Here is a 12,965-nt window from a genome sequence, read left to right as displayed (position 1 = left end):
AAGTTTAAAAAATTCTACCGTAGTTTTTTATTTATAAGGCTTTGTTTGTTTTAGAACCGGAATTCTAAACGTAATTATATAAGATCATATTACATGCATTTGTGTCATCCGACTTTGTCGATGATTTCTATCATTTATTTTTGTGCCACCTCCAGATTTTGGATATGTTATACAATAAAAATATCTACAATATGGCCAAGTTTAAAAATTCTACCGTGTAGTTTTTATTTATAGGCCTTTGTTTGCAAAGTACCTGGAATAGGAAGTTAATTATTAAATATTATATTACGCGTATTCGTGTCATCCGACTTTGTCGATGATTTTCTATCATTTATTTTTGTGCCACCTCCAGATTTTGATATGTCATAGACAATAAGAATATCTACAATAGGCCAAGTTTAAAAATTCTACCGTGTAGTTTTTTATTTATAGTCTTTGTTTGTTAAAGAACCGGAATTTTAACTTATTTATGCAATATATTACGCGCATTTGAGTCATCCAACTTTGCCGATGTTTTCTATCATTTATATTTTGTGCACTTTCCAAATTTTGGATATATTTTAGACAATATAAAATTCTATAATATACTTGAGTTTAAAAAATTCTACCGTGTAGTTTTTAGCTATAGAGCTGTTTGTCGATGTGGTGCCAACTTCACGGTTTATTCTCAAGGAATACTATTCCTTTTATATTTTGTGCACTCTCCAGATTTTGGATATGTTATAGACAATAAAAATATCTACAATATGGCCAAGTTTAAAAAATTCTACCGTGTAGTTTTTATTTATAAGGCTTTGTTTGTTAAAGAACCGAATTCTTAACTTAAATATATAAGATTATATTACGCGCATTCGTGTCATCCGACTTTATCGATGATTTTCTATCATTTATTTTTTTGTGCCACCTCCAGATTTTGGATATATTTTAGACAATATAATTATCTATATTCTGGCCAAGTTTAAAAATTCTACCGTGTAGTTTTTTATTTATAAGGCTTTGTTTGTTTTAGAACCGGAATTCTAAACGTAATTATATAAGATCATATTACATGCATTCGTGTCATCCGACTTTGTCGATGATTTTCTATCATTTATTTTTTTGTGCCACCTCCAGATTTTGGATATGTTATAGACAATAAAAATATCTACAATATGGCCAAGTTTAAAAATTCTACCGTGTAGTTTTTATTTATAGGCCTTTGTTTGCAAAGTTACCTGGAATAGGAAGTTAATTATTAAATATTATATTACGCGTATTCGTGTCATCCGACTTTGTCGATGATTTTCTATCATTTATTTTTGTGCCACCTCCAGATTTTGATATATTTTAGACAATATAATTATCTATATTCTGGCCAAGTTTAAAAATTCTACCGTGTAGTTTTTAGCTATAGAGCTGTTTGTCGAATGTGGTGCCAACTTCACGGTTTATACCAGAGTACATTCTCAAGGAATATTATTTCTTTTATTTTTTGTGCCACCTCCAGATTTTGGATATATTTTAGACAATAGAATATCTACAATATGGCCAAGTTTAAAAATTTCTACCGTGTAGTTTTTATTTATAAGGCTTTGTTTGTTAAAGAACCGGAATTCTTAACTTAAATATATAAGATTATATTACGCGCATTCGTGTCATCCGACTTTGTCGATGATTTTCTATCATTTATTTTTTGTGCCACCTCCAGATTTTGGATATATTTTAGACAATATAATTATCTATATTCTGGCCAAGTTTAAAAAAATTCTACCGTGTAGTTTTTTATTTATAAGGCTTTGTTTGTTTTAGAACCGGAATTCTAAACGTAATTATATAAGATCATATTACATGCATTCGTGTCATCCGACTTTGTCGATGATTTTCTATCATTTATTTTTTTGTGCCACCTCCAGATTTTGGATATGTTATAGACAATAAAAATATCTACAATATGGCCAAGTTTAAAAAAATTCTACCGTGTAGTTTTTTATTTATAGGCCTTTGTTTGCAAAGTTACCTGGACATAGGAAGTTAATTATTAAATATTATATTACGCGTATTCGTGTCATCCGACTTTGTCGATGATTTTCTATCATTTATTTTTTTGTGCCACCTCCAGATTTTGGATATGTCATAGACAATAAGAATATCTACAATATGGCCAAGTTTAAAAAAATTCTACCGTGTAGTTTTTTATTTATAGGTCTTTGTTTGTTAAAGAACCGGAATTCTTAACTTATTTATGCAATATTATATTACGCGCATTTGAGTCATCCAACTTTGCCGATGTTTTTCTATCATTTATATTTTTGTGCACTTTCCAAATTTTGGATATATTTTAGACAATATAAAATTCTATAATATACTTGAGTTTAAAAAAATTCTACCGTGTAGTTTTTTAGCTATAGAGCTGTTTGTCGAATGTGGTGCCAACTTCACGGTTTATTCTCAAGGAATACTATTCCTTTATATTTTTGTGCACTCTCCAGATTTTGGATATGTTATAGACAATAAAAATATCTACAATATGGCCAAGTTTAAAAAATTTCTACCGTGTAGTTTTTTATTTATAAGGCTTTGTTTGTTAAAGAACCGGAATTCTTAACTTAAATATATAAGATTATATTACGCGCATTCGTGTCATCCGACTTTATCGATGATTTTCTATCATTTATTTTTTTGTGCCACCTCCAGATTTTGGATATATTTTAGACAATATAATTATCTATATTCTGGCCAAGTTTAAAAAAATTCTACCGTGTAGTTTTTTATTTATAAGGCTTTGTTTGTTTTAGAACCGGAATTCTAAACGTAATTATATAAGATTATATTACGGCATTCGTGTCATCCGACTTTGTCGATGATTTTCTATCATTTATTTTTTGTCACCTCCAGATTTTGGATATATTATAGACAATAAAATATCTACAATATGGCCAAGTTTAAAAATTCTACCGTGTAGTTTTTATTTATAGGCCTTTGTTTGCAAAGTTACCTGGAATAGGAAGTTAATTATTAAATATTATATTACGCGTATTCGTGTCATCCGACTTTGTCGATGATTTTCTATCATTTATTTTTGTGCCACCTCAGATTTTGGATATATTTTAGACAATATAATTATCTATATTCTGCCAAGTTTAAAAAATTCTACCGTGTAGTTTTAGCTATAGAGCTGTTTGTCGAATGTGGTGCCAACTTCACGGTTTATACCAGAGTACATTCTCAAGGAATATTATTTCTTTTATTTTTTGTGCCACCTCCAGATTTTGGATATATTTTAGACAATGAGAATATCTACAATATGGCCAAGTTTAAAAATTTCTACCGTGTAGTTTTTATTTATAAGGCTTTGTTTGTTAAAGAACCGGAATTTAACTTAAATATATAAGATTATATTACGCGCATTCGTGTCATCCGACTTTGTCGATGATTTTCTATCATTTATTTTTTGTGCCACCTCCAGATTTTGGATATATTTTAGACAATATAATTATCTATATTCTGGCCAAGTTTAAAAAATTCTACCGTGTAGTTTTTATTTATAGGCCTTTGTTTGTTAAAATTACATGGATATAGGAAGTTAAATATATAAGATTATATTACGCGCATTCGTGTCATCCGACTTTGTCGATGATTTTCTACAACTTATTTTTTTGTGCCACCTCCAGATTTTGGATATATTTTAGATAATATAATTATCTATATTCTGGCCAAGTTTAAAAAATTTCTACCGTGTAGTTTTTTATTTATAGGCCTTTGTTTGAAAAATTACATGGATATAGGAAGTTAATTATATAAGATTATATTACGCGCATTCGTGTCATCCGACTTTGTCGATGATTTTCTATCATTTTTTTTTGTGCCACCTCCAGATTTTGGATATATTTTAGACAATATAATTATCTATATTCTGGCCAAGTTTAAAAAAATTCTACCGTGTAGTTTTTTAGCTATAGAGCTGTTTGTCGAATGTGGTGCCAACTTCACGGTTTATACCAGAGTACATTCTCAATGAATATTATTTCTTTTATTTTCTTGTGCCACCTCCAGATTTTGGATATATTTTAGACAATAGAATATCTACAATATGGCCAAGTTTAAAAATTTCTACCGTGTAGTTTTTATTTATAAGGCTTTGTTTGTTAAAGAACCGGAATTCTTAACTTAAATATATAAGATTATATTACGCGCATTCGTGTCATCCGACTTTGTCGATGATTTTCTATCATTTATTTTTTTGTGCCACCTCCAGATTTTGGATATATTTTAGACAATATAATTATCTATATTCTGGCCAAGTTTAAAAAAATTCTACCGTGTAGTTTTTTAGCTATAGAGCTGTTTGTCGAATGTGGTGCCAACTTCACGGTTTATACCAGAGTACATTCTCAAGGAATATTATTTCTTTTATTTTTTTGTGCCACCTCCAGATTTTGGATATATTTTAGACAATAGAATATCTACAATATGGCCAAGTTTAAAAATTTCTACCGTGTAGTTTTTATTTATAAGGCTTTGTTTGTTAAAGAACCGGAATTCTTAACTTAAATATATAAGATTATATTACGCGCATTCGTGTCATCCGACTTTGTCGATGATTTTCTATCATTTATTTTTGTGCCACCTCCAGATTTTGGATATATTTTAGACAATATAATTATCTATATTCTGGCCAAGTTTAAAAATTCTACCGTGTAGTTTTTATTTATAGGCCTTTGTTTGAAAAATTACATGGATATAGGAAGTTAATTATATAAGATTATATTACGCGCATTCGTGTCATCCGACTTTGTCGATGATTTTCTATCATTTATTTTTGTGCCACCTCCAGATTTTGGATATATTTTAGACAATATAATTATCTATATTCTGGCCAAGTTTAAAAATTTCTACCGTGTAGTTTTTATTTATAGGCCTTTGTTTGAAAATTACATGGATATAGGAAGTTAATTATATAAGATTATATTACGCGCATTCGTGTCATCCGACTTTGTCGATGATTTTCTATCATTTATTTTTGTGCCACCTCCAGATTTTGGATATATTTTAGACAATATAATTATCTATATTCTGGCCAAGTTTTAAAAATTCTACCGTGTAGTTTTTATTTATAAGGCTTTGTTTGTTTTAGAACCGGAATTCTAAACGTAATTATATAAGATCATATTACATGCATTCGTGTCATCCGACTTTGTCGATGATTTTCTATCATTTATTTTTTTGTGCCACCTCCAGATTTTGGATATGTCATAGACAATAAGAATATCTACAATATGGCCAAGTTTAAAAATTTCTACCGTGTAGTTTTCTATTTATAAGGCTTTGTTTGTTAAAGAACCGAATTTTAACTTAAATATATAAGATTATATTACGCGCATTCGTGTCATCCGACTTTGTCGATGATTTTCTATCATTTATTTTTGTGCCACCTCCAGATTTTGGATATATTTTAGACAATATAATTATCTATATTCTGGCCAAGTTTAAAAAATTCTACCGTGTAGTTTTAAATTATAGGCTATTTAAGAGAAATGGAAAGTACACTGTAATATAAATCTTAGTGTTTTCTTCAATTTCTTGACTTTTATACATTTTTCTGATGTTTAAGGACTGTAAAATAGTAATAAACAGTTAAGAATTATTTTTTACTGTTGTATTTGATGGAAAACGTGTTTTAAAGACGATTTTTTGATTTATCATTTTGAATGATAAATTTTAGTTGAATGTGGTGATGAATGTTGTGATGAATGTTGTGTTGAATGTGGTGCCCAATGTGGTGCCAATTTCACGGTAGTGTTTATATTTGTATTCAAGGGCGGACGTTTGAAGAATTTTGGATGCTTCTGAGTCGAAGCTGTAAAATTGGCCCGTCGGTAACAGTGGCTATTTTGTTCTCCTTGTTTAATACACTGATTATTATTGTGTATTTAGGTACGTCTTTTTATTTAATACCAGAAAGTATTATGTACTTTGTTTAGTTTGACTATATAGGTTTATGTTTTGCTCAGTTACGAAGTTTTTAACGAATTGGTACACCTAGTAGTCGTGACAATTTGGCGTGCGTGTCAATGTTTCTGTTCATTATTAGTAATGCAAATGAAGTTGAATTTATTTTTACTAATATAATGAACAAACGAATGAATGTATGAAGATTAATAATTTCTCATGTAGGTATACATATTTATCCGTCCTGCTACTTGTAAACATCATGCATTTTTAGGTCCACTTCATAACAAAGATGGCAGTTTAAATCCCGGTACTTTGCCTTGCCCTTCTTCAAACTTGATGAGTCATGGAGAAGGTTACATTATTTATACATATATATTTCTTTCATTTGGCAGTTCTTTATTTTCTTGCATCATTCAAATGAATATACAACGACATGCTGCTGATAACAAAACTAATGGCAGTCAATCCCCATTCATTAGTTAGGAGTTCAGCTTCATGGTTTGACATGAAGACCACTAAAATTAAACTTAATGGCAAGCCCGATTTGTTTTTACTTTTACGAGTCCAATATGCTTGTTTTCACTATTTTCTTTTACTAGTAAGATTTTTTGAATGAAATCATTTTGGTGTTGAAAAAAATAGTATTTTTGATTGTACCATAAGATGGATTGACAACTAGCGAAAATCAGTGTATTAAAATCAAACTGATTGTAAAGTTAAAAACTTATATAAACGTATATAATATATTAAACGGAAACTTAATTTACAGGTGAACAACAAGTATTGGTGGTGAATCACAATGAGTTAGACTCATTTGGTAAGAGTTGTAAGTACATAATGTAAAGAAAGAATACCTAAAAATTATCATTTTTGTGTTGAATACTATTCAAAAGTATAAAAAGTATTTGTTGAAAAATATTTATTGAACAACTGATTGAGTATAATTAATTGCAAACATGTTGAAGAATTTAGACTAGAAAATATATGACAATGTGAATTTACACTTCAGTCTACAGGCCTTTCCAAGGAAATAAGCTTCAATTGATAGCTTTATGTTTGATGTTCAAATAAAGATATCAATTTATTTATTCATTTGTTTGCTTGTTCGTTCATTTTTCATCATCAGATCATTGATTTTTAGACTTTGTTTTATTTTTCCAATTATAACAAAAATGTTTGCTAAAATCTTACTAAGTTAATGACCTAACTTCATTGCTGTAATGTGACTGTATTATTTTCTTGCATCTTAGTCAATACGGGCTCAAAATAATGGCTTATCAAAATTAATTGTTGACCAGCCAATTTATTAACTTGGTCATTTTGACCATTTATATATTTTGACCATTGTAAGATGATACAACATTATGTATGGATACTTAGAGTATCAAATATGAGAATCTGTACTAAAACAAATTGTGTTTTCATGGTACATGGTGCTAGTCACATGTATTAGTGACTGCTCAAAAACTGATGATGATTGAGCTGTAATGAAGTTGACCTGTCCTCTTGATTGCACATATTTTCTCTATTATTTTGAGTCCGGCAATATTTTTTCTAAATGATATAGTTCAAATAACAATGTTATCTTTTCTCAGAAAATGAATTCAAGGAAAATAATTTCAACAACAACCGCACAGAGAAGACATTGTTTAAGCTAAGTGATAAAGCAAACTCGTTAAAACGTAGAAACAATCTTCAACATGCTAAAGACAAATTAAAGTTTAATGCCAATCTAATGAAAATGATTGGGCACAGTCCAGCCGAACCTGGTAAGTCAAAGTAATATGCAATTACATAAAATGTCAATACATGGACGTTATGACTATTGAATACATGAGCGTTATGACTATTGAATACATGGACGTTATGACTATTGATTACATGAACGTTATGACTATTGAATACATGGATGTTATGACTATTGAATACATGAACTTTATGACTATTGATTACATGAACATTATGACTATTGAATACATGGACGTTATGACTATTGAATACATGAACGTTATGACTATTGATTACATGAACGTTATGACTATTGAATACATGGATGTTATGACTATTGAATACATGAATTTATGACTATTGAATACATGAACGTTATGACTATTGAATACATGGATGTTATGACTATTGAATACATGGACGTTATGACTATTGAATACATGAACGTTATGACTATTGAATACATGGATGTTATGACTATTGAATACATGAACGTTATGACTATTGAATACATGGACGTTATGACTATTGAATACATGAACGTTATGACTATTGAATACATGGATGTTATGACTATTGAATACATGAACGTTATGACTATTGATTACATGAACGTTATGACTATTGAATACATGGATGTTATGACTATTGAATACATGAACGTTATGACTATTGATTACATGAACGTTATGACTATTGAATACATGGATGTTATGACTATTGAATACATGGACGTTATGACTATTGAATACATGAACGTTATGACTATTGAATACATGGATGTTATGACTATTGAATACATGAACGTTATGACTATTGAATACATGGACGTTATGACTATTGAATACATGGACGTTATGACTATTGAATACATGAACGTTATGACTATTGAATACATGGATGTTATGACTATTGAATACATGAACGTTATGACTATTGAATACATGGACGTTATGACTATTGAATACATGGACGTTATGACTATTGAATACATGAACGTTATGACTATTGAATACATGGACGTTATGACTATTGAATACATGGATGTTATGAGTATTGAATACATGGATGTTATGAGTATTGAATACATGGATGTTATGACTATTGAATACATGAACGCTATGACTATTGAATACATAGATGTTATGACTATTGAATACATGAACGTTATGACTATAGAATACATGGATGTTATGACTATAGAATACATGAACGTTATGACTATAGAATACATGAACGTTATGACTATAGAATACATGAACGTTATGACTATAGAATACATGAACGTTATGACTATAGAATACATGAACGTTATGACTATTGAATACATGAACGTTATGACTATAGAATACATGAACGTTATGACTATAGAATACATGGATGTTATGACTATTGAATACATGGACGTTATGACTATTGAATACATGGACGTTATGACTATTGAATACATGGACGTTATGACTATTGAATACATGGACGTTATGACTATTGAATACATGGACGTTATGACTATTGAATACATGGGTGTTTTGACTAAACATTGACTCTTTTTTGCCCTTAGTTGACATTGTTATTGGCATTCCGACGGTAAAGAGACAATCAGAGGAATATCTTACTTCAACTTTGCGTCAATTAGTAAATTTTCTAAATACGGACGAAAGGAAGCGATGTCATATCGTAGTGTTTACTGCAAACTTCGATGGCGATGGCAACGAAAGAACGGCCGAGTTTATAAATCAACAGTTCGCGAATGAAGTTGAATTGGGTTTAATACAAGTCATCAAACCAGACAAGTCGTTTTATCCAACATTAAAGGATCTGCCTTTGCTATGGAAAGATAAACCAGATCGGGTGTTTTGGCGTTCAAAGCAATGCATCGATTATGCCCTTTTGTTTCTTTATTGTCGAAATCTAGGAAAGTACTACCTCCAATTAGAAGATGATGTTTCCATATCTCCATCTTATTTCAGGGAAATGAAAAATTTCATTGTTGCTCGCGGTTCTACGCGCTGGTCAACTTTACAGTTTGGTCCGGGTGGCTTTATCGGCATGCTTTTTAGAACAGTTGACCTGGATCGACTGGCGCTATTTGTAAAAATGTATTATTGGGTCTTTCCTGTTGATCTTCTTTTCCGACATTTTAACGACATTCATTTGTTTGGAAATAGTCCCCGTGATGTGTATAGTCCCCCTTGTTTCATACATCTTGGAAAACAGTCTTCTCTAAAAGGCCAAACTCGTAAGGTCGACGATGATATCAGAAAAATGATGAAATCAAGGCCAATCATAAGACGATATACTAATGCAGAAAATCCTAGTGCGTTCCTCTCTACAAGTATTCGAACCGTTGAACAAAATACGATAGATCGACCATATAGGAAATTGAACGTCGGATATTTTTGGGGTAGTAATGTCAATCTTAATGATTTCATCTTACTGGACTTTGTGAAAAAAGTGCGCCTGGCTCGAGTGATCTTCGATAGCGGAGCCTCGTTTGCCCCGATCGACATTTTAGCAGATGCAAAGCTAGAAACTGCTCACTCAGCGGTGACGGATGGCTGCTTAGCTGAAGAATCCATTTTGTTACCAAGATCCATCGCGAATGGAATTGTGGATTCTGGCTGGTTGAAAAATGTAGAGTATTCAGTGAAATGTATCAAAATGACGATAACAAAACTGAATTTGGATGAACGTGGTAAGCCAACATGGTTGCTGATAAAAGAGATCGCGGTTTGGACGAAATGATTTTGATGGAATTAATCATTAATTGTGATTATTTATGTTTTTTTACTATTTGAAATGTGTATGTTATTAAAATGGGCTGTTTTTTGATTTTCAGTTGCTTGAAACAGGCAGTGGCCTAGGAAACTCGTTAATTGTGAGGGCACAAATCTGTTGAAAACAATGGATTTCATAGAAACGTAATGCGGCAGAACATGAATATATGAATACCCCAATTAACAATTTTACTACGCCACTGGAAACAGGTGGGAAACTTTGTGTCTGTGATTTCTTGATTTTCTTCTCAAACTTAAGTAAACAGTGAGAAACACGCTTCAAATGAAGAGGATTACCAACCAGGTGTCTCTATTGGGAATTGAACAAACTAATTTCATAAATGCGATCCCATTGTAAATCCTGGGGCTGTTTCTCCGATAGTTATTTGTCCCGGTCGTAGACTACCCGGTTGCTCATGCCAAAGCACGCAAAGACATGTGGGATGTCCTCTCTCATGTCTTCCATTCCAACTTTGAGATGTAAGTAAAATTGTGCTATGTATCTCAAAAAATCTGACTAGATATAATGCCATCCTTGATTGTTTTATTTTTAGTTGTAAAGATTGAAAACTGAAGAATATTTTAGTAAAAAATGCGAGATAAGGTTAGCATTAAAGTGTTCACAAACACCTTATATTTGATCAATATTTTTATCGTACGTACATACAAACAGATATCAAAATGTCTCTTTCTCACGTTATCTAGTGGAAGAAGAAACGTATGCGAAGGTATGAAGAATTGAGTGCGTGAGTTAACCGAGAAGGAGCTCCACAATTGCATTTATTTGTTCGTGTTTTTTTTTTGCTTTTGAAGAAAATTACCCAAACTCTTACCGTCAACTCTAATTTAACAGCCATCTTACTCATTTTCCATGGATTGCCTAACCAGCTATACAGTGAGAAGTCTATTTTGCTGGGTTTTGTGTAACTCAGTTACTACAACCAGGCTCATGCAATCCCCCATAAAACATTGTTCATTGATCTTTACATGCTTCAATTTTGAATCACGTTTACAGAGTTTACGAATCGTGCAAAGTATTCATAAGTGATTCTTGAAGTTTGTTGAAAATATTTCAGCTTCGACATGCAATGGAAATACTGTAGAGTCTCGAAAGTAGTTGGCCGGTGTTTAAGATGCACTTAATACCTTTATATGTATCACTTCAATTTTCTCACTAAAGTATATTCAAGCACATGTGGTTTTAAGTCCACCGTTTTGGGAATAAACTCAACAAAATTTAGTTATTTCATTTAGTGCAATGATAATGTATTCATATATATTTTTCATCCAGGCTATTACATGAATTGGGTGACCTAAAGGGGCAGCTACTTGGGGGGGGGTGGTTAATTTCAAGTTGTTATTTTCAGTTAAATCCAATGGTTACCTCTTAAATCATACTGTATAAAGGAATTTTTTAATGTGTATAAAGTTAGGTAAAGTTGTGGTTGTTGACACAAATGTACATCGACATTTAATTTTGATGAAAGTGTGTAAATATTTAAAGCTCTCAAAAGTTCTACAAAGAGGTGGTTACTTTAGAGGGGGGGTAGTTTTGCAATTCTTTAGCAAGCGTTAAAAGTAGGCTTCTTTTTATTGAAAGCTACTTTCAAGACTCTATAGCATGTCTATGAAAATTTGCCAAACAAGTAATTGTGAAAAGGGATAGTTTCTTGCCACATTAAACTAAATGTTAAGTATTACAGCAGTTAGCATGAGGCAACTGGAAATTTCTACCATTTCAATGTATGCAATATTTATTTACTGACGTTATGCATTGCTTGCAATAGTTATTTAATTATTTCACTTCAAGATCTCTAATTTTACTACTCTATGGTTTTTCGTAAAGCCAATAATGGTTGATTGGCATAAGTATTGTATTGCCTGACAACAAATTTGTTTGTGTTCTCATTGTTGACTGCTTAGTCAATGTGGCCATTACATTATGAGTTAAGTATATTAATCCTAAATCCTGTGAGGATTAATATATTATATATTCTCTGATGATGGTTATGAGTTTAGATGTATGTGATATTTTTATTTAGATGAAATATGTGAGATCTAAATGTGTGTTATTACTGTAATATTTTTGATTTAGATGTAGTATATGTGTGTTATTAAAGAAACTGATCAAATCTTACAGCATAATGCATTGTAAATTCAACTTCGTGATGTGACGTCTTTATGATTCTTGTCAATTATATAGATCATCTTTGGCACATTTTTGTCAACAGTTTCTATTTCAGAAACTTGTGTTCTTAATCCATGTTTGGCAATTTAGGTTGAAGCGAAAGCGCAGAAAAATGCGAGCCAGGTCAAAGTAGAGTGGATGCAAAAGACTTGGAAAATTTGATGAAAATTGAAAAGAGTGTCATTGTGTGATGAAGTCCATCCTGAGTGATGTTATGTTGTGACTGATTTTAATAGACATTTTCAATTTAATATTTTGAATCATTCCATGTCAAATTGTAATATTGTTTCCTTAAAAGTTTTAAAATTTCCATGCTCTCCAGTTTATTCAAAGCATTTTTA

The 12,965-nt window shown here is 31.2% G+C and overlaps 1 protein-coding gene across 1 annotated transcript; it reads left to right on the top strand.

Moving 5' to 3' along the window:
* The first annotated feature begins 5,769 nt into the window (after positions 1-5,769).
* LOC124452690 (alpha-1,6-mannosyl-glycoprotein 4-beta-N-acetylglucosaminyltransferase-like) lies at positions 5,770-12,934 on the top strand. The gene is made up of 8 exons (XM_047003285.1): positions 5,770-5,913; positions 6,203-6,283; positions 6,701-6,748; positions 7,527-7,700; positions 9,221-10,916; positions 10,991-11,040; positions 11,142-11,164; positions 12,715-12,934. The coding sequence occupies exons 1-5, from the start codon at positions 5,820-5,822 to the stop codon at positions 10,402-10,404; spliced, it is 1,581 nt and encodes a 526-aa protein (XP_046859241.1). The 5' UTR covers positions 5,770-5,819; the 3' UTR covers positions 10,405-10,916; positions 10,991-11,040; positions 11,142-11,164; positions 12,715-12,934.
* The last annotated feature ends 31 nt before the right edge of the window (positions 12,935-12,965 follow it).

The sequence above is a fragment of the Xenia sp. Carnegie-2017 genome, unplaced genomic scaffold (genome assembly GCF_021976095.1).
Source record: "Xenia sp. Carnegie-2017 unplaced genomic scaffold, XeniaSp_v1 HiC_scaffold_25, whole genome shotgun sequence".
Classification (NCBI taxonomy): Eukaryota; Metazoa; Cnidaria; class Anthozoa; order Malacalcyonacea; family Xeniidae; genus Xenia; species Xenia sp. Carnegie-2017.
The sequence above is the reverse complement of the archived record's forward strand: the minus strand, read 5'-3'. Positions and strand labels throughout refer to the sequence as shown.